At 38.7% G+C, this 26,158-nt stretch overlaps 1 protein-coding gene across 3 annotated transcripts in view; it reads left to right on the forward strand.

Annotated features, from left to right (window-relative positions):
- SLC16A9 (solute carrier family 16 member 9) overlaps positions 1–26,158 on the forward strand; it is a 65,103-nt gene that overhangs the window by 35,463 nt on the left and 3,482 nt on the right. For 2 of the 3 annotated variants that reach the window (XM_053583877.1, XM_053583876.1), the window contains exons 3-4: positions 816–959; positions 23,628–23,723. In XM_053583877.1, the coding sequence (XP_053439852.1) occupies positions 816–959; positions 23,628–23,723 (240 nt within the window). The remainder of the gene's footprint in view (positions 1–815; positions 960–23,627; positions 23,724–26,158) is intronic. The other variant, XM_053583878.1, reaches the window with a different exon arrangement.

Below are 26,158 nucleotides of genomic sequence, written 5' to 3' on the forward strand. Positions count from 1 at the left end.
GGGAGATAATTCTAGCAGTGTATGAGAATTTTGTTCATGCTACATTCTTGCTAACACTATTGTCTGTCTTTAGTCATTCTGGTGGGTATACTTTTTGAAATTTGGACATCACAATTTGTACCTTAAAAGGTTGTTGTCAACTTAATTAATGTATGCTTTTCTTTGCTTTCAAATCCTCTTTCTCCTACTATGGACTTGGACAACCTCTCTGAGCTTCAGAATCTTTCCATGTAAAATGAGACTTATTGGGCTGACCCTTAGTATTCTCTTATTTCTAGTATGCCAAGTTTTCTAATTATGGGTACTTTTCAGGTACAGTCCCAGTGGGAAAGAATTCAATGTTACTTAAATTCTATTGCATGAGCGGTTGCCCACTTATGCATAGAACAACTTTAGGTAATGTTGGTCGAAAAGGCACAGTAACACTGTGAGGTGGGTATTATTATTGCTATTTTCAGGTGAGGGAAGATCAAACATAAATTGCCCAAGATCCAACAACTAGCAAGTCGTAAAGCTAGAATTTGAATAAAATCTGACTCCAGAAACCTCATTTCTTAACTATGTATCTTACCATCCTTTAATTTCCTTACCAAAGAAATGGGGGTAGCAATAGTTAGGTTAAAGTAGAGTAAAATGAGACGAGATTATTGATGTGAAATGCCTCGCATACTGTCTGCATACTGCACATACTCAGAAGATGTTTATTTTTGTTGTTTCATGGTGGAAAGAATCATTTTGAACTTATGATGGATGATCATTGGATTGTGGGAAAGAGATTACTGTTCAATAAGTGAAGGTTTCATTTCTTTGTTTAGGTCCTGTCTGCAGTCTCTGTGTCTCATCTTTTGGAGCAAGACCCGTCACAATCTTCAGTGGCTTCATGGTGGCTGGAGGCCTGATGTTGAGCAGTTTTGCTCCCAACATCTACTTTTTGTTTTTTTCCTATGGCATTGTTGTAGGTAAGGAACCTGGTCATGGTGACTTTTCTAACTTAAAAGAATTATGCATCATCTCACCCACGTCAAGCTTATTATTTCATTCACGTAAAGGAGGGAAAACTCTCACTAAAGACTTGCTTTCAATGACCACTTCTCTAAAAATTGTTGCTTTCGTAATAAATCCACCCAGTGAATCAAAATATTTGAAAGGATAGACATTTCTAAAATTCATATTATGTCTCCTTGCAGAAACTGTTTTCATCTCAGACCTCATCTCCATAAAGCACAAAAAGGAAAAGCGAGAGGGGGAAGAGAAAAGTTAGATATCACTGACATCTGCCATTTCTCACTGACTTAGGAAGTGGCCCCTTTCCTTCTATTAGGCACTCAAGCAGGGCTCTTTGATTGGTAGGATTTTTATTTGTTTGTTTGTTTTGTTTTCTTAGAGATAGGGTATTGCTCTGTTGTGTAGGCTAGAGTGTAATGACCCAATCATAGGTCACTATAGCCTCAAACGCTTGGGCTCAAAGTGATCCTCCTACTTTAGTAGGTAGGTAGGACCACAGGCACATTGCCCTGCCAGGTTAATTTTTTTTTGCTTTTTGTGGAGAGGGGGTCTTGCTACATTGTCCAGGCTGATCTCAAACTCCTAGCCTCAAATGATCCTCCTACCTCAGCCTCCCAAAGTGCTGGAAGTTCAGGCATAAACCACCTTAACTGGCCTAAGCAGGGCTCTGGGTTCGTATTCATAAATAGCTGTTTGCATTCCACAGCATCTGTTGCAGGGCCCATATCAAAAGTCAAAAAGTTGATTTTAAAGTATTTATTATTATTATTATTTTTAAACATAAGGCAGGAGCAAAGAATGTTGAGTTCTAGGGATAATTAAAATGCCATTGGTTGCGGAAGAGGAAAGCATGGATGGCTTAGAGCCTGAGCGTGCTTACAGTTTGTAGGAAATATCCTGTGATATGTTATGCCAATTGTATTTGGTGTCAGTATTCCTAGGAGCTTTAGTTGCCAAGTTGAGAAAGATGACCTCCAAGATGTCAGTATTCCAAGGAGCTTTAGTTGCCAATTTGAGAAAGATGACCTTTCAAGAGTTTTTTTGATGTCAGAAAGGACCAATATTTCTCTTTGCTACTTGGTAATATTTTCCCAATAATAAATAATAGAAATTATAGCAGCTAACATTTACAGAGTACTTATCATGTGCTAAGGGCTGTGCTAAATGATTTATGTGGTCTCATTTCATCTCACAAGAACTTATTTTCCAGAGAGAGAAAGTGAAGCTCAAAGAAGTGAAAAAATTACAAACCTACTCACGGAGCTAAGAGACTTGGGGCTGGGCCCACTCAGTCCTACATCAGGACATGACCTCTTTTACATTTTTATAATAATTCTTGGTGCTTTTAGGACTTTTAAAGCTTATTTTACATTTAACTGCATACCCTAATGCTACTCAGATCTTAATCTAAATAAACAGATCGCTTGTGAGGCCTTTGAAAGCAGGCAGTATATGTTTTGCATTTTATATAGTGCTTAACGCAATTTTGAAACTGTGGCTGCATATACATTAATCTCTTGTGTAAAATTTGAGACTCTTCACTGAATGATAATTTTGCATTGTCTAAAATAGTCAAAAAATGTAGATATCTGTGTTTATGCATGTTCAATCTAGGAAAAGCCTCTGTGAGTATATGTCTGAAGTTGTCACTGACTTAAAAAGTGATAAAAAGTGAGTGATACCGTAGCATTTGTATTATCTATAGAACAAAATGAATTTTTCTTTTTTTCTGAGACAGAGTCTTACTCTGTCACCCCAGCCAGACTGCAGTGGTGTCAACACAGCTCACTGCAACTTTAAACTCCTAGGCTCAAGTGATCCTCCTGCTTCAGCCTCCTATGTAGCTGCAACTATAGACATGTGCCACCACACCTGGCCTATTTTTTCTATTTTTAATAGGGACAAGGTCTCATATTTGCTCAGGCTGGTCTCAAACTTCTGACCTCAAGTGATCCTCCTACCTTGGCCTCCCAGAGTGTAGGATTACAGGTGTGAGCCACCAGGCCCAGCCCTTGTTTGTTGGCCATTTATTTGTATGTCTTCTTTTGAGAAATGTCTATTCAGATCATGTACTCATTTTTTAAAATCAGATTGTTTGGGGGGGGTTTGTTGTTTAAATGTTTGAGTTCCTGCGTATTCTAGATATGAATCCCCTGTCTGATAAGTAGTTTGCAAATATTTTCTCCCATTCTACAGATTGTCTTTTTACCCAATTGATTGCTTCCTTTGCTGTGCAGACGCTTTTTAGTTTGATATAATCTCTTATTTATTTTTGCTTTTGTAGCCTATTGCTTTGAGCTCTATCTTATTCAAAAAATCTTTTCCAGACCCATGTCCTGAAGCATTCCCCCTATGTTGTCTTCTATTAGTTTTATTGTTTAAGGTCTTTTATTTAGGTCTTTGATCCATTTTGAATTGATTTTTTTTGTATAGAGTGGGGAGATGGGGGTCTAGCTTCATTCTTCTGCATATGGATATCGAGTTTACCTGGCACCTTTTATTGAAGAGGGTATCCTTTCCCTAATGAATGTTCTATACACCTTTATCAAAAATCATTTGGGTGGAGATATGTGGATTAAGTTCAGGGTTCTCTGTTCTGTTCCATTGGTCTGTATGTCTGTTGTATGCCAGTATCATGCTGTTTTGGTTAATACAGCTTTATAGTATATATTGAAGAAGTCGGATAGTGTGATGCCTTCAGCTTTTTTTCCCTCACCTCAGGATTGCTTTGGCTTTTCAGGGTCTTTTGTAGTTCCATATAAATATTAGGATTTTTTTTTTCTATTTCTGTCAAGGAGGTCATCAGTATTTTGATAGAGATTGTGTTCAATATGTAGATTTATTTGGGTAATATGGTTATTGTAAGAATATTAATACTTCCAATATAAACATGGGATGTCTTTCTATTTATTTGTATTTTTTTCATCAGTGCTTTGTAATTTTCTTCGTAGACATCTTTTACCTTCTTAGTTAAATTTTTTCCTAAGTATTTTAAAAAATAATTGTTGTAAATAGGATTGCCTTCCTGATTTTTCAGTTAGTTTATTGCTTGTGTACAGAAATGCTATTGATTTTGTATGTTGATTTTGTATCCTACAACTTTAATGAATTTATCAGTTCCAAGATCATGTCCTCTACAAACAGGTACAATTTTACTTCTTTTCTAATTAAGGCCTCCTTTATTTCCTCTGTTGCCTAATTTATTTGACAGGGACTTCCAATACTATATGGAATAAGAATGGTAAAGTAAACATTATTGTCTTGTTCTAGTTCTTATAGGAAATTAAAGGAAAACTATTCCTTGTTCAATATAATGTTAGCGGTGGGTTTGTCATATATAGCCTTTACTATGTTGAGGTACTTGGAGTTGTTATTATGAAGGGATGTTGAATTTAATCAAATGCTTTTTCTGCATCTATTGAGATAATCATATGGTTTTTGTTCTTCGTTCTATTGATGTCATGTATGATGTTTATTGAGTTGTATGTGCTGAGCCATCCTTGAATTCTTGGGATAAATATCACTTGATGGTGGTATATTATCTTTTTAATGTGTTATTATTATCCAGTGCTTTACAAACAAAAGAAAAAAATTAACTTACATTGTCCACAATTTATATACATTTGGTTGTTAATATAATGAGTTATATATAAAAAGTAAAAATGTTCACTAATAATGGAAGACTGGCTAAGGGTATAGAGCAAGAAAAAGGCATATTAACTAAGTTATATAACTAACAGAGCTTTACCAATTTATGAAATTGATTTTTATTTTGGATCATGTTGCTGGACTCTGTCAGTACATAACCCTGCCCTCTCTCTTCATTCCTCACGATCTTGTAGTAGTCTATGTAGATGGGATTTGATATTTGTTTTGATTTATGCTCTCGGCTTCTGCTGCTGCTGGTAGAGTTACAAGACTTTCACTTGTCCTTCTCCACTATGATAAATCTTATTGAACATCGTAGGAGGTTATACCAATATCATGTACGGGTACTTCAATTAAATATCAAGGACTGGGGAAATGATTGTTGGATGGTTCCATGGACCAAGCTGACCCACTGTGATCCAGACTTGGACCCTGATCTCATATATTACCTACTCCTCATATAAGCCCACTCAAAAGGGAGGCCATGGCTTTTTAAATCCCTAACAACAATGTTCCAAAAATATTTCACTTTCCCCAATGTATAATTACCTAAATAAATGGCCATAGTTCTCTTTGGGAAAAGATTCAGGTTATCATTACATATAAACTTGTCGTCATGTTTGTTGCAATGTCCTTCCTTCTAAAGTTCCAGCCTTTCCTGCAGTTATTAGATTCTGGGTCAGAATATAGGTTCCAGTCTGAAGACTGTTTATGGCTCTGCTTTGTCAATAGTTTCTGAATCTCAGAGACTAGGAGGAAATTGTTCAGCTCATAGAGAGAGGACTGGACTTCAGGTCAGGAGACACAGGCTTTGTGAGTTTGACCAACCCTATTCTCCCTATAAGTAACTGTCCCCTCATCTTTGAAGGCAGGCTAGAAAACTTACCTCGTATGGGTCTTGTGAGAACTAGATGAAGTCAAGCAAGATAGAAATAAAAAATAAATAAATGAAAGAGTCAAGTTGGATATCAATTCATAAAAAACTCTCACTCTGGTTATTATTGGAGCTCTATTTGCTACCCCTTGCTGGCAATTTTGGGGGGTGGGGGGTTTGTTGCTTTTTTTTTTTTTTTGAGATAGAGTCTCACTTTGGTTGCCCTGGGTAGAGTGCCATAGTGTCATAGCTCATAGCAACCTCAAATTCTTGGGCTCAAAAGTTCCTCTTAGCCTCCCAAGTAGTGGGGACTATAGGCACCTATCACAGTGCTATTTTTAGTAGGGATGGGGTCTCGCTCTTGCTCAGGTTAGTCTCAAACTCCTGAGTTCAAGCAATCCCCCTGCCCTGGTCTCCCAGAGTGCTATGATTACTATGATTACTGCACCTAGCCTGGCAAATTATTAACATTTGCTACCTTGGTTGATTTCTTTGAGGTTTTACTTCATCATTAGGCTCATGGTATAGGGCTCATGGAATATTTGTGTAATGTATAAACAGGATAATGAAGAACAATGACACTTCCATTCCATTTGAAGTAGAGTATCCAGTTGAAAAGAAAGTGGCAGGAAATTATTACATGGCCTACACTCATTTCATGTCTGTATTATGGGCTTTTTAGGAAAAAACAAGAAAGACTGAATCTAATGATAATAGTCATGGGCTACAGTTCTGTGCATAAACATATACTAAGGATTTTTTGTTTGTCTAAAATGAACTAGATGGCCTCTTAAGATAGACAGTACAGCACAGGGAAGGATTAGGCACTAAGGGAAGACTGAGTTCAGACCATTTGGGTTTACCTTATATTATCCATTTGCCAGCTATGTGACCAAAAGCATATTTTTTAACTTTTGTTTTCTCATTTTATTTTTAGTTTTGTTTTTTGAGATAGAGTCTCACTTTGTTGCCTGGGCTAGAGTGTAGCGCATCATCATAGCTCACTGCAACCTCGGACCCCTGGGCTCAAGGGATCACCCTGCCTCAGGTGTGCACCACCATACTTGGCTAATTTTTCTATTTTTTATACATGCAGGGTCTTGTTATTACTCTGGCTGGTCCTGAACTCCTGACCTTAGGTGATCCTCCTGCCTTGGCCTCCCAAAGTGCTGGGATTATAGGCATGAGCCGCCATGCCCAGCCTGTTTTCTCATTTTATTTTATTTTATTTATTTATTTATTTTTGAGACAGAGCCTCAAGCTGTCACCCTGGGTAGAGTGCCGTGGCATCACAGCTCATAGAAACCTCCAAATCCTGGGCTCAAGCGATTGTCCTGCCTCCGCCTCCCAAGTAGCTGGAACTACAGGCACCTACCACAATGCCCGGCTATTTTTTGGTTGTAGCCGTCATTGTTGTTTGGCAGGTCCAGGCTGGACTCGAACCCGCCAGCTCAGGTGTATGTGGCTGGCGCCTTAGCCTCTTGAGCCATAGGCACCAAGCCTGTTTTCTCATTTTAAACTGAGTATGATAATAACATGCATAATGTGGGAATTTGTGAAAACTAATTACAAAATGCATTAAATATGCTAGGACAACCATTATCAATAGTTTTATTATTAGTTGGTTGTAGGTCTATGGTTTTATTTCTGAGTTTTCTATTCTGTTCCATTGACCTATGTGTCTACTTTTGTGCAAGTACCCTGCTGCGTTAGTTACTATAGCCTTGTGGTATAATTTTAAGTCAGGTAATGTGATGTCTTCTGCTTGTTTATTTGTTTGTTTGCTTAGGATTGCTAGGGCTATTCATGTATATGGTTCTTGGTTCTGTATGAATTTTAGAATTGTTTTCCTACTTCTGTGAAGAATGACATTGGTATTTTGATAGGAATTGCATCAATCAATAGATTTGGGGGGGACAGTACGGCCATTTTAATAATATTAATTCTTCCAATCCATGAGTATGGGATGATTTTCCATTTGTTTGTCTCATCTACAATGTCTTTCATTAGTGATTTTATTTCTCCTTGTAGAGATCTTTCACCATCTTGGTTAAATTTATTCCTAGGTTTTTTGTTTGTTTGGTTGGTTTTGCAGCAATTGTAAATGGGATCGAGTTTTTGATTAGGTTCTCAGCTTGGTCATTGTTTGTGTATAGAAATGCTATTGATTTTTGTACTTGATATTATAACATGAGGCTTTGCTGGATTCATTTATCAAATCTAGGAGTCTTTATGAGGAGTCCTAAGGTTTTCTAGGTTTAAGATCATATCATCAGAAAACAGAGATAATTTGACTTTCTCTTTTCCAATTTGCCAGATTGCTCTGGCTAGGACTTCCAACACCATGTTGAATAGAAATGGTGAAAGTAGGCATCTTTGTGTTGTTCCAGTTCTTAGGGGAAAAGCTGAAAGCATTTCCAGTATGATTTTGGGAGTGCATTTGTTGGATATGGCTTTTCTTATTTTGAGCTATGTTCCTTCTATGCTAGATTTTTAGGGTTTTTATCACAGATGGATGTTGAATTTTACTAAATGCTTTTTTGTGCATCTTAGGATCATTATATCCTCTTGCTAGCTTGATCCCTTTATCATTATATATGACCTTGTTTGTACTTTTTTACTGTTTTTAATGTTTTGTTGGGTTTTTTTGAGGCAGAGTCTTGCTATGTTGCCCTCAGTAGAGGGCTATGGTGTCACAGCTCACAGCATCCTGAAACTCTTGGGCTTAAGTTGATTATCTTGCCTCAGCCTCCAAGTAGCTGGGACTACAGGTACCCACCACAACACCTGGCCATTTTTTGTTGCAGTCATCATTGTTGTTTAGCTGGCCCAGGCTGGGTTCCAACTTGCCAGCTTTGGTGTATGTGGCTTGCACTGTAAGTGTATGTGGCTGGTACTGTAATCACTGTGCTATAGGCACCGAGCCCCGTTTTTAATTTAAAGTCCGATGTATCTGATATAACTATGACTACTCTTACTTTTGATTTCTATCTGTGTGGAGTATCTTTATCCACTCTTTTACTTTTAGTCTATATTATGTGTCTTTATGGGTAAGGTGAATTTCTTGTAAGCAGCATATAGTTAGAATTTTTTTTTTTAAAAATCCATTCTGTGGATTAACAAGCTGTGGTATATGTATACCATGGAATACTATTCAGCTATTTAAAAAAATGGAGACTTTATATCCTTCGTATTAACCTGGATGGAAGTGGAAGACATTATTCTTAGTAAAGCATCACAAGAATGGAGAAGCATGAATCCTATGTACTCAATTTTGATATGAGGACAATTAATGACAATTAAGGTTATGGGGGGGAGGAAAAGCAGAAAGAGGGACGGAGGGAGGGGGGTGGGGCCTTGGTATGTGTCACACTTTATGGGGGCAAGACATGATTGCAAGAGGGACTTTACCTAACAATTGCAATCAGTGTAACCTGGCTTATTGTACCCTCAATGAATCCCCAACAATAAAAAGAAAAAAATAATCCATTCTGGGCAGAGCCTGTGGCTCAGTGAGTAAGGCACTGGCCTATATACTGAGGGTGGTGGGCTCGAACCTAGCCCCGGCCAAACTGCAACAAAAAGTAAATAAATAAATAAATGAATAATTCTTTCTGCCAATCTATGTCTTCTAAGTGAAGAATTTAATCCATTTACATTCAAGATTAATATTGCAGTTTGGCCAGGGCCGGGTTTGAACCCACCACCCTTGGTATATGGGGCTGGTGCCCTACTCACTGAACCACAGGTTCCGCCTATTTTTTTTGAGACAGAGTCTCACTTTGTCACCCTTGGTAGAGTGCCATAGCATCACAGCTCACAGCATCCTCCAGCTCTTGGGGTTAGGCGATTCTCTTGCAAGATTAATATTGTTTTTTTTTTTTTTTTTTTTTTGTGGTTTTTGGCCAAGGCTGGGTTTGAACCCACCACCTCCAGCATATGGGACTGGCACCCTATCCCTTTGAGCCACAGGCGCCCAAGATTAATATTGTTATATGAAGGTTTGTTCTTGTCAAATTGTTAATTGATTTCTAGTTGTTATATAAATTCTTTGTTTCTTTCTTTTTCTCTTTCTGTCTTTGTGGTTTGCTGAACTTCTGTCATGTTGCCTTAATTCCTTTTTCTTCCTCCTTTGATTGTTTTATAAGACTTTCTAAACACATGAAAATGTATTTTTGTAATGGTGAATATTGACTTTTCATTTCCATGCTTACCACACTTTTGAGCATTTCCTCTAGAGCAGATCTACAGTGGTGAATTCTCTCAGTGTTTGCTTATCTGGAAAAGACTTTATTCCTGCTTCATTTATGAAGCTTATTCATATATGAAATAAAATTATTGACTGGCAGTTTTTACTTTCAGCTCTTTGAAAATGCCATCTCATTGTCTTCTAGCCTGTAAGGTTTCTGTTAAGAGGTCTGATGTTAATGTGATGGGGTTTCCTTTATTGAAGACTCGATGCTTTTCTCTTGCTAATTTTAAAATTCTTTTTTCACTTCAACTTTAGCCATTCCAATTATAATATGCTGTGGTAAATTACTTTTTGCAGTGTATTTGCCTGGGAATCATTTGGCCTCCCCTATCTGAATATCTAACTCTCCTGCTGGTCCTAGGAAGTTTTCATCAATTGTTTCCTTAAATAAATTTTCTAAACTTTTTCATCTCTTTCCTCTCAGGAATACTGATAACTTATCAGTTTGGTTGCTTTATGTAGTCCCGGAAGTATCAAAGGCTTTGGTTATTTTTTTTTTTTTATTTATTTATTTTTTTTGAGACAGAGCCTCAAGCTGTTGCCCTGATAGAGTTCTATGGTATCATAGCTCAAAGCAACCTCCAACTTGGACTCAAGCGATCCTCTTGCCTCAGCTTTGCTATTTTCAGTGGAGATGGATCTCGCTTTTTTTTTTCTTTCCTTCTTTTTTTTTTTTTTATTGTTGGGGATTCATTGAGGGTACAATAAGCCAGGTTACACTGATTGCAATTGTTAGGTAAAGTCCCCCTTGCAATCATGTCTTGCCCCCATAAAGTGTGACACACATCAAGGCCCCACCCACCTCCCTCCTTCCCTCTTTCTGTTTCCCCCCCCATAACCATAATTGTCATTAATTGTCCTCATATCAAAATTGAGTACATAGGATTCATGCTTCTCCATTCTTGTGATGCTTTACTAAGAATAATATCTTCCACGTCCATCCAGGTCAATACGAAGGATATAAAGTCTCCATTTCTTTTAATGGCTGAATAGTATTCCATGGTACACATATACCACAGCTTGTTAATCCATTCCTGGGTTGGTGGGCATTTAGGCTGTTTCCACATTTTGGCGATTGTAAATTGAGCTGCAATAAACAGTCTAGTACAAGTGTCCTTATGATAAAAGGATTTCTTTCCTTCTGGGTAGATGCCCAGTAATGGGATTGCAGGATCAAATGGGAGGTCTAGCTTGAGTGCTTTGAGGTTTCTCCATACTTCCTTCCAGAAAGGTTGTACTAGTTTGCAGTCCCACCAGCAGTGTAAAAGTGTTCCCTTCTCTCCACATCCACGCCAGCATCTGCAGTTTTGAGATTTTGTGATGTGGGCCATTCTCACTGGGGTTAGATGATATCTCAGGGTTGTTTTGATTTGCATTTCTCTAATATATAGAGATGATGAACATTTTTTCATGTGTTTGTTAGCCATTTGTCTGTCGTCTTTAGAGAAAGTTCTATTCATGTCTCTTGCCCATTGATATAAGGGATTGTTGGCTTTCTTCATGTGGATTAATTTGAGTTCTCTATAGATCCTAGTTATCAAGCTTTTGTCTGATTGAAAATATGCAAATATCCTTTCCCATTGTGTAGGTTGTCTCTTTGCTTTGGTTATTGTCTCCTTAGCTGTACAGAAGCTTTTCAGTTTAATGAAGTCCCATTTGTTTATTTTTGTTGTTGTTGCAATTGCCATGGCAGTCTTCTTCATGAAGTCTTTCCCCAGGCCAATATCTTCCAGTGTTTTTCCTATGCTTTCTTGGAGGATTTTTATTGTTTCATGCCTTAAGTTTAAGTCCTTTATCCATCTTGAATCAATTTTTGTGAGTGGGGAAAGGTGTGGGTCCAGTTTCAGTCTTTTACATGTAGACATCCAGTTCTCCCAACACCATTTATTGAATAGAGAGTCTTTCCCCCAAGGTATGTTCTTGTTTGGTTTATCAAAAATTAGGTGGTTGTAAAATGTTAGTTTCATTTCTTGATTTTCAATTCGATTCCAAGTGTCTATGTCTCTGTTTTTGTGCCAGTACCATGCTGTCTTGAGCACTATGGCTTTGTAGTACAGACTAAAATCTGGTATGCTGATGCCCCCAGCTTTATTTTTGTTACAGAGAACTGCCTTAGGTATACGGGGTTTTTTCTAGTTCCATACAAAACGCAGAATCACTTTTTCCAAATCTTGAAAGTACGATGTTGGTATTTTGATAGGAATGGCATTGAATAGGTAGATTGCTTTGGGAAGTATAGACATTTTAACAATGTTGATTCTTCCCGTCCATGAGCATGGTATGTTCTTCCATTTGTTAATATCCTCTGCTATTTCCTTTCTGAGGATTTCATAGTTTTCTTTATAGAGGTCCTTCACCTCCTTCGTTAGGTATATTCCTAGGTATTTCATTTTCTTTGAGACTATGGTGAAGGGAGTTGTGTCCTTAATTAGCTTCTCATCTTGACTGTTATTGGTGTATACAAAGGCTACTGACTTGTGGACATTGATTTTATATCCTGAAACATTACTGTATTTTTTGATGACTTCTAGGAGTCTAGTGTTTGAGTCTTTGGGGTTCTCTAAGTATAAGATCATGTCATCAGCAAAGAGGGAGAGTTTGACCTCCTCTGCTCCCATTTGGAGTCCCTTTATTTCCTTGTCTTGCCTAATTGTATTGGCTAGAACTTCCACCACTGTGTTGAATAGTAAAGGTGACAGAGGACAACCTTGTCTGGTTCCAGTTCTAAGACGAAAAGCTTTGAGTTTTACTCCATTCCGTAAAATATTGGCTGTGGGTTTGTCATAGATAGCTTCAATTAGTTTTAGAAATGTGCCACCTATGCCTATACTCTTCAGTGTTCTAATTAGAAAAGGATGCTGGATTTTATCAAATGCTTTTTCTGCATCTATTGAGAGGATCATGTGATCTTTATTTTTGCCTCTGTTAATATGGTGGATAACGTTTATAGACTTGCGTATGTTAAACCAGCCTTGCATCCCTGGGATGAAGCCTACTTGATCATGATGAATGACTTTTTTGATGATAAGCTGTAATCTATTGGCTAGGATTTTGTTGAGAATTTTTGTATCTATGTTCATGAGTGAGATTGGTCTGAAATTCTCCTTTTTGTTTGGGTCTTTTCCTGGTTTTGGTATCAGGGTGATGTTTGCTTCATAGAATGGGGAAGATTCCTTCTTCCTCAATTTTTTGGAATAATTTCTGCAGTACAGGAATAAGCTCTTCCTTGAAGGTTTGATAGAATTCTGGAGTGAAGCCATCTGGACCAGGGCATTTTTTGGTTGGAAGCTTTTTTATTGTTTCTTTGATCTCAGTGCTTGAAATTGGTCTGTTCAGGAGCTCTATTTCTTCCTGGCTGAGTCTAGGGAGAGGGTGTGATTCCAAATATTGATCCATTTCTTTCACACTGTCAAATTTCTGGGCATAGAGTTTCTGGTAGTATTCAGAGATGATCTCTTGTATCTCTGTGGGATCAGTTGTTATTTCCCCTTTATCATTTCTGATGGAGGTTACTAGAGATTTTACTTTTCTATTGCTCGTTAGTCTGGCCAATGGTTTATCTATTTTATTTATTTTTTCAAAAAACCAACTCCTTGTTTCATTCATTTTCTGAATGATTCTTTTGTTTTCAATTTCATTGATCTCTGATTTGATTTTGGATATTTCTTTTCTTCTACTGAGTTTAGGCTTAGATTGTTCTTCTTTTTCCAATTCCATAAGATCTCTTGTGAGATTGTTCATGTGCTCTCTTTCTGTTTTTCGAATGTAGGCATCTAAAGCGATGAATTTTCCTCTCAAAACTGCTTTTGCAGTATCCCACAGGTTTTGGTAGCTTGTGTCTTCATTGTTGTTATGCTCAAGGAAGTTAATGATTTCCTGTTTTATTTCTTCCTTCACCCATCTGTTATTCAACAGAAGATTGTTTAGTTTCCATGCCTTTGGGTGGGGTTGAGCATTTTTGTTAGAGTTGAGTTCCACCTTTAGTGCCTTATGGTCTGAGAAGATACAAGTTAAAATTTCAATTCTTTTGATTCTGTTGATAATTGTTTTGTGTCCCAGGATATGATCAATTTTGGAGAATGTTCCATGGGGTGATGAGAAGAATGTATATTCTTTATCTTTGGGATGGAGTGTTCTATATGCGTCTATCAGGCACAGTTGTTCTAGGGTCTCATTAAAGTCTCTTATATCCTTGTTTAATTTCTGTTTAGAGGATCTGTCCTGCTCTGTAAGCGGAGTGTTAAGGTCCCCTGTTATAATGGTATTATCAGATATCATATTGCTCAGACTGAGTAAGGTCTGTTTCAAGAATCTGGGAGCATTTAAATTGGGTGCATAGATATTTAGAATTGAAATGTCTTCTTGTTGTATTTTTCCCTTGACCAATATAAAGTGACCATCTTTGTCTTTTTTGACTTTAGTTGCTTTAAATCCACATGTATCTGAAAATAAGATTGCAACTCCTCTTTTCTTCTGAATTCCATTTGCCTGAAAAATTGTCTTCCAACCCTTGACTTGGAGCTTTAATTTGTCTTTTGAAGCCAGGTGTGTTTCCTGCAGACAGCAAATGGATGGCTTGTGTTTTTTAAAACAGTCAACCAATCTATGTCTCTTCAGTGGGGAATTCAAGCCATTAACATTTATTGAGATAATTGATAAGTGTGGTAGTATTCTATTCGTCTTATTTTGTGAGAGTCCATTGCTTAGTTTTATCTTTTGCATCAGTGTGGAGGTTTGGTTCTGTCCTTTAATTTCTGAGTTCTTATTTTGCTGCTGATCCATTGTGGTGGTCAGTGTGCAGAACAGGTTGAAGTATTTCCTGTAGAGCTGGTCTTGTTGTGGCGAATTTCCTCAATGTTTGTATATCCGTAAATGATTTGATTTCTCCATCAATTTTGAAGCTTAGCTTAGCAGGGTACAGAATTCCGGGCTGGAAATTGTTCTGTTTAAGTAGATTAAAGGTAGATGACCATTGTCTTCTTGCTTGGAAAGTTTCATTAGAGAAGTCTGCGGTCACTCTGATGGATTTGCCCCTGTAGGTCAACTGGTGCTTACTCCTGGCAGCTTGCGGAATCTTTTCTTTTGTCTTGACTTTGGACAGGTTCATCACAATGTGTCTTGGAGAAGCTCGATTAGAGTTGAGGCGACCTGGGGTCCGATATCCCTCTGAAAGCAGTGTGTCAGAATCTTTAGTGATATTTGGGAAATTTTCTTTTATAATATTCTCTAGTATGGCTTTCATTCCTCTGGGGCATTCTTCTTCCCCTTCTGGAATTCCTATAACTCGTATGTTGGAACGCTTCATAAAGTCCCATAATTCTGACAGTGAACGTTCTGCTTTCTCTCTCTTCTTTTCTGCCTCTTTTACTATCTGAGTTATCTCAAAAACTTTGTCTTCTACCTCTGAAATTCTTTCTTCTGCATGGTCTAACCTGTTGCTGATACTTTCCATTGCATCTTTAAGTTCCCTGATTGACTGTTTCATTTCCTTCAGCTCTGCTATATCCTTTTTATATTCTTCATATCGTTCATCTCTGATTTGATTCTATTTTTGGATTTCCTTTTGGTTATTTTCCACTTTATTAGCAGTTTCCTTCATTGTTTCCATCATTTCTTTCATTGTTTTCAACATGTGTATTCTAAATTCCCTTTCTGTCATTCCTAACATTTCTTTATAGGTGGAATCCTCTGCAGTAGCTACCTCATGGTCCCTTGGCGGGGTTGTTCTGGACTGGTTCTTCATGTTGCCTGGAGTTTTCTGCTGATTCTTCCTCATGGGTGATTTCTTTTATCTGTTTCCTTGCCCTAATTTTCCTTTCACTTCCTCTTGCTCTTTAAGTTCTCGTGCCTGTGGACTAAGGGTTACAGGAGCAGAAGGGTGAGAAGGTTGAAGAGCAAAAAAGGGATGAAAGAAAGGAGGACCGAGTGATAAGGAAAAAAAAAGAGAAATAGAGAAAGGACAGGGGGTAGGTAAAGGGAATATTGACAAAAAGAAGAGAGGCACAGAAAGAGGGAGACAGAGCAATATAGGTGTACAGTAGGGTACTTTGATACAACCTTAAAAAAAAAAACCACCTTCTGGGGGTGCTCAGTAGGGTGCTTCCCTTGAGGTCAGCAGCTCTTTGCTAACCTGATCAGACACAGTACCCCACCTCCACCAAGTAGAGAGGAAAGACAAAAATGCTATAAATCAAACCAAAACAAGCAAACAGAAAACTTTATGGGATAAAATTGGCTGGAAAAACCAAATAATAGTGGTAGAAACACTAACAAAAATGAAGTTCTAATTATTGAAATAGGCAGAAATGGGAAATTAAACTAAAAAAATTGAGAAAGAAAAAGGATCTGTATGGAAAAGGTTGAACTTAAAAAACAAAACAACAATCCACAACATCAAAATAAACAAAAAAAAACAACCAAACAAAAAAAAAAAAAGCACAACCAAAAACAAAGCAGTATGTATATGTTATTGAATATTGTCTGGGCAACACGTGGTCTTCTGGGGTATGAGATGTTAATCACAGTTCTGATACGACTGGAGGCTGCTAGTTTCTCAAACCCCAGCAGGTAGACACCCTAAATCTCTCTTCAGCCCACTTAAAAGGCACTTTGAACTTGTTCACTTACTGAGCAGAAGCTTTCTCAGGGAAGTGCTTGTTGCTGGAATCACTGCTGAAGTGGCTATCCACTTACCCTGTGTGTCAAAACTGGTCTCCCTCTGCCCCCGAGGGTTAGGGCTGCAAGGCGGCTCAGACCCCGCCCTTAGGCTACTTGGTCGCTGGGTTACCAGTTCCCACCCAATTCCAGCTCTGCGACCCTGAGGGTGGAGCTTGCTGGGGCAGATGGCTCACAATGTCTGCCTGTGACCCAGAGCCAAACACTATTAGCTCCGTCTGGCTCAGCGGCTCAGACTGGGCCCTAGACAAAGGCCAAAGTTCTCCGCACTCCCGCTCAGGCTCTCCCCAAGGCAGTTCAGCTGAGTGCCAAGTCCACAGACACCAAAACAGTTCACAGGTAAGGCCTTTCTGGTTTGCAGTCTCGCTGCTACTGAACTTACAGTTGCGGGCGGGTTTAGACGGATTGAACACACGCGACCACTTGCCGGTTTTCCACTGTTTTAGTCCTCCTGTTGGGGTCCAGAAGTCTCTCACTGACTCCCTGTATCCTCTCAGGGGTGATGATAGGCAGATCCCACCAGCCAGAGATGCCTGGAGTCCTATATCCCCAGACTCACGGTGCCCAGATACAAGGAAGCTGTTACTCGGCTGCCATCTTGCTCCGCCTCCATGTTTATACTTCTTTACTTGGAACTGTACTCCTAGCACTTGACACAGGTGAAAGGTGGGAAAATTGCTTGAGGCCAAGAGTTTGAGACCAGTCTGAGCAAACATGAAACACTGCCCATCTCTCAGGATCCCTGATTCCCCAGCTGGTGGCTGTCTGTCCTTAGGTGCACTACTTTTCCTTGAAGCACCAGCTTAATTCTGGAGCCTAGAAGGTCCAAGATGAAGGTGCCAGCAGATTCTGTGTCTGGTGAGGCTTCTCTGCTTCATAGATGGCACCTTGTTGCTGCATCCTCACATAGAGGAAGGGATAAATTCTCTGTACCCACATGGTGGAAGGGATGGTAGGGAGAGGCCGATCTCTGAAGTCTTTATGTAAATGTATTCGCTTTCTTAATTTTCTTTTCTTGTATTTTCTTGATAATATCTGTGTAAAGTCCACTGAGATTGGGAAGGAGAAAAAAACATGTTCGTGGACAGTCTGATTTTCCTACTCCAATCACGGCAAATGATATAAAAGCCATTTTCTGTATATTTACTGCAGCAGAGGTAGATATTTGCAAGTCCCCATCCCCTTTTAAATTGTTATGTCATTAAAGATAGCCTTTTAACTGTCATGGATGTGCCGTTGTAATCAGAAACTATGATTTTCTAATACTATCGAAAGCTGTATCTACAAAATGCTGTAACACTCGGGCGAAAAGTAAAAAATCTACCAATATATGGCTGTTTCTTTAGTATTTACCATAGTCCAGGGGTAGATACTAAATGTTTACATTTTTTTATGTCTCTTAATTTTTTTTTTTTTTTTTTTTGAGACAGAGCCTCAAGCTGCCGCCCTGGGTAGAGTGCTGTGGCATCACAGCTCACAGCAACCTCAAACTCCTGGGCTTAAGCGATTCTTTTGCCTTAGCCTCCCAAGTAGCTGGGACCACAGGCGCCCACCACAACACCCGGCTAATTTTTGGTTGCAATTGTCTTTGTTGTTTGGCAGTTCCGGGCTGTATTTGAACCTGCCAGCTCTGGTGTATGTGGCTGGCACCTTAGCCGCTTGAGCCACAGGCGCCGAGCCATATCTCTTAATTTTTATATCTATCTTCCGGAGATTGTGTTAAAAATAAAGAAACATAGTTTAAATGACTTTCCCAGAGTCATGTAACAAATTGTCTCATTGTTGAAGGATGAAACTTGTAAATATATAAGTTATAACACAGCACAATAAATACAATCATGAAATATCCAGGGCTGGTGTAGTATTTGAGTGGGAAAAATGGGCTGGTAAAGGAGGCTCCATGCAGGAGTCTACACTTGAGCAGAGTCTTGAAGGAAAGGCGGGGTGTGATCAGGTGGGTATGGGTTGTAAGGTGAGTGAGGGTGGTGAGGAATAGAATGGATAACAGCAAGCTTTTTGTACATGTTTGTAAAGGAACGCACAGATCATGTGGGGAGCTGCAAATACCTCAAAGCATGGTGTATAACAGGACAGACAGTGAAAGATTTTATGTGTCTTCAAACAATTTTTTTTTCTAGAGGCAGGGATCTTCCTGGGTTACCCAGGCTGGACTTGAATTCATGGGCTCAGGTGATAGTCCTGCCTCAGCTTCTCTAATAGAGACCACACTGGGCAGTAAAGACCACATAGTGCCTCTATGTGGTCTTTACTGCAGAAGCATGACATGATGAGACCAGGATGACAGTAGTTTGGAAGACAAATGGATGGGAAAAGTACTGGAAGCTGAGACACTTGAGCCTATAGGTGAGATGGGAAAAGATGAGAAGTGAACTGAGGCAGTGTCAGGGCAGAGGGAGATGAAAGTTGGTAATTTAGGGAGTGGGTGTCAAAAAGAGCTTGATGTCTGGTTCAATGTGAAGACAGGAGGGAAAAGAGGACTCTGAAATTGTGGTCTCACCTAAAGTTATGTGCGGTGGCACGCAAAGTGTGGGAAAAGAGATGTCGGAACTCTAAATGTACTTAGTTTTTACTTATTTAAATAAAAAGAAACAATTATGTTCTGCTAATGTTTATGTTTTGAATTGTCAGTAGTACAAGGAATGCTTTAAAATAGTGGTTTCTAAACTTTTTAGTGTTGGGATGACCCTTTATACTCTTCAGGACCCCAAGGAACTTTTGATTATATAGATTCCATTAAAATTTACTGTATAAAATTTTTTTTTAAATATGTGTTTAGTTATTCATTTAAAGATAACAAACCCTGTACATGTTAACATAATACATATTTATTATAAAAAATAACTTTTCCAAAGCAAAACAAAATTTGGTGAGAAGAGTGCCATTGTTTGTAAATCTCTTTTAATGTCAGGCTTCACAGAAGGTAGCTGGGTTCTCATATGTATTAATCTGTTGCAATGTTTTGTTTTGTTGTGAATGGGGGGATTTGGGGGGATAGAGATTTTGAGCAGATTCATGCAGTTGCCTTGTTTTTTGTTGTTGTGTTGAGACAGTCGCACTCTGTACCCTGAGTAGAGTGCAGCAGTGTCATCATAGCTCACTGAAGCCTCAGACTCTTGAGTTTCCCAAGTAGCTGGGACTACAGGCGTGTGCCACAACTCGCTTTTTTTTTTTTTTTTACTTGTTTGGAGACAGGGTCTCACTCCTGTTTAGACAAGTTGCGAATTCCTGAGTTCAAACAGTCTTCCTGCCTTAGCCTCCTAGAGTGCTAGGATTACAAGTTGAGCCACCTTGTCCGGCTGCACTATGATTTTTAATTGACATATTTGAAGAAAATCTGTTCTTACACAAAAATGTACTTAGAAAAGGGAAAATTTTTTTTTTGTTTGTTTTTGATAGCCTTTTCAGGTAACTAAAGATTCTTCTTTGATCCTATACCAAAACTTACAAAGTCATAGTCGCCTGAAGATTAATTTGGATGTGGAACTTGATAAAAAAAAGCATACTTTTGGGCAGCACCTGTGGCTCAAGGAGTAGGGCGCCAGCCCATACACCAGAGCTGGCGGGTTCAAACCTGGCTGCTGCCAAAAACTGCAAAAAAAAAAAAAAGAGAGAGAGAGAGCATACTTTTTGTACTCTGTTACATGTGTATATTAAATCCATTTGTTTCTACTGTACTTTGAATAGATCTTCATTTGTACCTGATTATACCTGTATAACATTGTGTCATTGGTCATTTGAAAAATATCGGTTTGCTAAGTTACGCAAGAACTTAAAAAATGTTACATTTCATTATAAGACCTCAAAAAAATCAGTTTTGTTAATATCGCTGACAAGCATGTCAGAACATCTTTATGTATTGGAAGCTGTCAAATTCATAGTAGCAAATGTGAGTTTTCTAAGTTAATAATTTTTTACTGGAAAACATGAATTTTATCACTGGTGGCAATTATGTCCATGAAGCACCCTTGTCCACTCTTTTGTGCCTATTGGACGTTCCTCCAAATAAAAAAAGGGTTATATGGTAAAAGTGGCTATTTTAGCTGACTATTAAAACAATTGCTTAAATGCTTTTCCTTTTAGCAGTTATTGTAATTCAGATGAAGTGTTTAAAGTAAATTTATTTTTACTGTGAGTGTGTGGTGGGGAAGCCTACAGGGTGTAAAGTTTGGTACAAGTATGTTGATTTCTGATAAGGCTTTTCCAGCTTTATTCACTGTCTCTTTTGCACCATCAGCATAATATGAACACAGCATAATACGTAAAAAGCAGAGAATGTCTTACTAGTATTATTAAACAGTATTATAGGCTAGGTGCCCGTAGCTCAGTGAGTAGGGTGCCAGCCAAATGCACCAAGGCTGACGGGTTTGAGCCTGGACCAAGGCTGCTAAACAAGGACAACTGCAAACAAAAAATAGCCAGGCGTTGTGGCAGGCCCCTATATCCCAGCTACTTGGGAGGCTGAGGCAAGAGAATCGCTTAAGCCCAAGAGTTTGAGATTGCTGTGAGCTATGATGCTACAGCACTCTACCAAGGGTGACATAGTGGGACTCTGTCTCAAAAAAAAAAAAAAAAAAAAAGAAACAGTATTATAAAAATAGCTTTGACTTTATGAATTCCATGAAGGATTTCAAGGACTACCATAGACCTTTTTGCATAACTGCGGGTTTAAGGTCATGTTGGTATGGACGTGGGGAGATACCATGCCACCAAAAGATTTCTGCTTTTTGAAGAATTTAAAGAAAATACGTTTCAGATTTTTGCTTCATTAAAAAAAGAGTAAGACAATCTTATCTGAAACCCATGGCTTGAAATTTTTTTTTTTTTTTTTGTAGAGACAGAGTTTCACTTTATGGCCCTTGGTAGAGTGCCGTGGCCACACACAGCTCACAGCAACCTCCAACTCCTGGGCTTAAGCGATTCTCTTGCCTCAGCCTCCCGAGTAGCTGGGACTACAGGCGCCCGCCACAACGCCCGGCTATTTTCTGGTTGCAGTTTGGCCGGGGCTGGGTTTGAACCCGTCACCCTCGGCATATGGGGCCGGCGCCCTACCGACTGAGCCACAGGCGCCGCCCAAGGCTTGAAATTTTTTAAAAATTCTTTCTTTGTAGTCTAAAGTTAAAAGGTTAAAGGTTGGTGTTTCAACTTTTTTAGCATTGGTATTTAGTGATCCGAGATGTCTTTTTTCCATGTCTCTCATGTCTAACATTCAACAGACCCCTGACAACCAAATTACAGAAAAGTAAATTTATTCCCCCTCCAAACAGTTTCACAAATAGTGTCAATTTAAGGTGACATTTTTGGGGTTCACAAAATCAATTATTCAGAAATAGGTCTTATTTTATGTCGTGAAGTGACCTGTATGCAATAATAATCCAAGTCACATTTTAGATAATGAGATAGTATTTTTTCCCTTACAATACAAAAAAGGGCACTCTATTTTAAAAGTTTTATTTAAAGTGTTAATTGTTTTATTTATTTCTTAAGAAGACTTTTTATGCAATCATGGATGATCATCTGAATCCTGGATTGTTTTAAGTTATGATTTCCTAAAATGTTTACATAGTGTATTTATTTAACTTGTATATTCTTTTAAATCACAGCCCAGGTAGCTATTTAAAGTAATGAAAATTATCTTAGTAATTCACATAATGAGCTGGGGTTAAATTTAGTTCTTAGACTATGGTTTATGTGTGTTGTTTTTAGAGTAAACCTCAAGAACAGAAAATGTTGGGCAGTGCCTGTGGCTCAAGGAGTAGGGCACTGGCCCCATATGCGGGGTGGGGGTGGGGGCGCATAAAACAAAACTGCAAAATACAAAAGAACAGAAAATGTTGCAGAAGGCAAAAAAGCAAATTAGTTAGAGCCTAAAGAGACTTTGGTGAAAAACAGAGGTTATCAAATACTTTGAAAGGAGGAAAAAATTAACAAACAAGAGCCTTAGAGTGTTCTGGAATGAATATTACCTTTGAACTCAAGACAGGAAATTAGATTGCGATATTTTTATAAAAGAAATTCAAATTTACAGAAAAGTAGAGAATATTATAGCAAACAAACATATGCTTATCACTTGAATTTGACAGTTGTTAATATTTTGTTGCATTTGCTTCCTTTTTTGTGAAAGCATTTTAAACTAAAAGATATCACTACATTTTACTTCTACACATGGTATCATGCCTCTCTAAAACCTAAGACTTACAAATACAAATTTGACTGTGATGGGATGATCTAAGAACCCCAGAAGACTTGCCTGAAAGCTGTTGTTTTGCAGACTGGGGTTTGCAAACTAAGTTCTAGCAAAATGGCTGAGGATGATGAAGGGAATTTTTTTTTTTTTGAGACAGAGTCTCACTATGTTGCCCTTGATAGAGTGCTGTGACATCGCAGCTCACAGCAACCTCAAACTCTTGGGTTCTCTTGCCTCAGCCTCCCAAGTAGCTGAGACTATAGGCTCCGGCCACAATGCCCAAGCTATTTTTTTGTTGCAGTTGTTATTGTTTTTAGCTGGCCCCAGCCGGGTTCGAACCTGCCAGCCTCTGTGCATGTGGCTGGCACCCTAACCACAGAACTACGGGCACTGAGCTGGGAAAGAGAATTTTAAAAAGTTGTTTAGAGGATTTAGAAGCAGAGAAAACTGGGCTAAGGACAAGGACTTAGAAGAGACACAGATGTCTAAGGGATAAGATTGATTAAGTTGTGCTATTTGGGCTGTGATTTAACCACTTTTCCCCTCTCTAATGTCTTAATTTATATTTGCATTATTAATTCATTCCTTAGAAATTGGATTTTTTTTTTTAACTTGACCCTGACTTTAGAGGTAAGTGGGGTGAAAAATGAGGCTGCCCAATGTATCCCTTGGGGCTGCACCACTAACATGGAACAAGTCTAGGAATCCAAACTAAAGAGTTTTTAAACAGGGAGGCGCCTGTGGCTTAAGGAGTAGGGCGCTGGCCCCATATACTGGGGCTGGCAGAGTTAAGCCCAGCCCTGGCCAAAAACTGCAAAAAAAAGGAAAAAAAAAAGGAAGAGTTTTAACCAGTCAATAACAGAATGTCCTGTTGGAGGTAGTTGATTATTCCCTTTCCTTATCCCTTTTTCCTCTGCATTGAAGTAATGCAGTGTGTCTTAATTTATTCAATGTCTTCTCATGCTTAGGCCTTGGATGTGGTTTACTCTACACGGCAACAGTGACCATTACATGCCAGTATTTTGACAGTCGTCGAGGACTTGCACTTGGCCTGATTTCTACAGGTAGGTTTTCAAAGTACATTCAGTTTTGTCACTATTTTAAACAAAATTAACAAAGTAAACTAATATTGTCCCTATTCTAAGCAAAGTAAACATAAAAATTTACCTACAACCGTTTTGCAGCTGCCAATCAGATAGCAACATAATTTTTTAGGCTGAGCACGCAGTTCACACCTGTAATCCCAGCACTTTGTGAGGCCGAGGTGGGAGGATTGCTTGAAGTCAGGAATTAAAGACCAGCCTGGGTGACAGCAAGAGCCTGTCTCTATATAAAAATTTTTTTTTTTTTTTTTTTGTAGAGACAGAGTCTCACCTTATCGCCCTCGGTAGAGTGCCGTGGCATCACACAGCTCACAGCAACCTCCAAATCCTTGGGCTTACGTGATTCTCTTGCCTCAGCCTCCCGAGCAGCTGGGACTACAGGTGCCCGCCACAACGCCCGGCTATTTTTTTTTTGTTGCAGTTTGGCCGGGGCTGGGTTTGAACCCACCACCCTCAGCATATGGGGCCGGCGCCCTACCCGCTGAGCCACAGGCGCCGCCCTCTATATAAAAATTTTTAAAAAATTAGCCAGGTGTGTTGGGTGGCACCTGTGGCTCAAAGGGGTAAGGCGCTGGACCCATATGCTGGAGGTGGTGGGTTTAAACCCAGTCCCAGCCAAAAACCACAAAAAAAAAAAAAAAAAATTAGCCAGGTGTGGTGGCCAGTACCTACAGTTCCTTGAGGCAAGAAGATTGCTTGAGGCTGAGCACGATGGCTCACACCTGTAATCCTAGTACTCTGGGAGGCTGAGGTGTGTGGATTGCTTGAGCTCAAGAGTTCAAGATCAGACTGAGCAAGAGCATGATCTTGGTCTCTTCTAAAAATACAAAAACTAGCTGAGTGTGGTGGTACCCAGTTGTAGTCCCAATGGCTTGGGAGGCTGAGACAGGAAGATTACTTGAACCCAGGAGTTGGAGGTTGCTGTGAGCTATGATGCCATGATGCCATGATGCACTTTACCCAGGGTGCCAAAGTGAGACTCTGTCTCAAAAAATATATATATATATTGCTTGAGTCCAAGAGTTTGAGGTTGCTGTGAGGTATGATAGTGCCACTGTGCTCCAGCCTGGATGACAGAGCAAGACCCTGTCTCTAAAAAAAATTTTTTTAAAAAGATATGTTTTTATTGCTAGCATGACCATGTCATCAGTGATGTGGCCAAGCACGGCCTCACTGCATACATTGATGGGGTTAGGATGTAATTTGGTGTAACCATTTTAAATATGTGATCAATCTAGTTAGACGATTTTGTTTTGCAGATCTATTTTTCCTGTCTTTCTTGTGATATTTAAATTTTAAAATATGCAATTTTTTTTTTAAAAATTGAAATCAGAACCAGATGAGAATAATACAAATTAATTGAGCTGACATAAATTTAGCATTCCATTCTGCTCAAGGTGATAAGTGCTAAACAGGTGGAGTAGTCATGCTGTTACATGAGTATACAAACCAGCAAACTCTGTAATTTAAATACCTTATCAAATTCCACTTTAGTTTTCTCATAATTGTATTAATGAATTAAAAATATGAATTGCTTATTATGATGATTCAGCAATGGATTTGAACTATCAATCCATTTTAAATATCCTACAACTAAACTCTATTATTCATCTCAAAAAATAAAATGTGAAAATTTGCTTTTTCCAAAGGAATAAATAGCATAAAGTCTGGCATGTAATCAGTGCAAAAAAGGTAGTGGCATAAAGATATTTGTTAAAAATATGGGCTCTTGAAGTCAGACTGTGAATCATACTTATGCCATTTATAGCTACGGCCAATTTCCTAACCTTCTAGATCTAGGTTACTTCATTTATAGATTGTGAATAATAATAGGACCTATTCAATAGAATCCCCCTTTTTTTTTCTTTTGAGATAAGGTCTGGCTCTGTTGCTCAGGCTAAAGTATAGTGGTGTCATAATAGCTCACTGCAACTTCAAACTTTGTGGGCTCAAGTGATCCTCCTGCCTCAGCCTCCCAAAGAACTTGGGACTACACAGGTGCATCACCATATCCAGCTAATTTTTCTATTTTTAGTAGAGACGGGGTCTCACTCAGGTTGCTCTTAAACTCTTGGCCTCAGGCAATCCTGCCACCTTAGCCTCTCAAAGTGCTAGGATTATAGGTGTAAGCCGCTGTGTCCGGTTAGGATCCTTAAAAGATTATACAAGCTCATGCCATGTAAAGCACTTACCGCTACAGATGCTAATTCTTAAATGTTCTATCAGTGTCACTCCTTTTGTTATTCTAGTTATCTTCAATATACTCATTGTGGTTTCAATATGAAGTTTTCATGTACATGCTGGTATAAGAAAATAAATTAAGTTGTGATACTGCCGATTCTTGTCCCAAGAGCCTGAAATGATAAGAGATTAAGATCGAACCCCTGCTATTCCCG

The sequence above is a fragment of the Nycticebus coucang genome, chromosome 3 (assembly GCF_027406575.1).
Source record: "Nycticebus coucang isolate mNycCou1 chromosome 3, mNycCou1.pri, whole genome shotgun sequence".
NCBI lineage: Eukaryota > Metazoa > Chordata > Mammalia > Primates > Lorisidae > Nycticebus > Nycticebus coucang.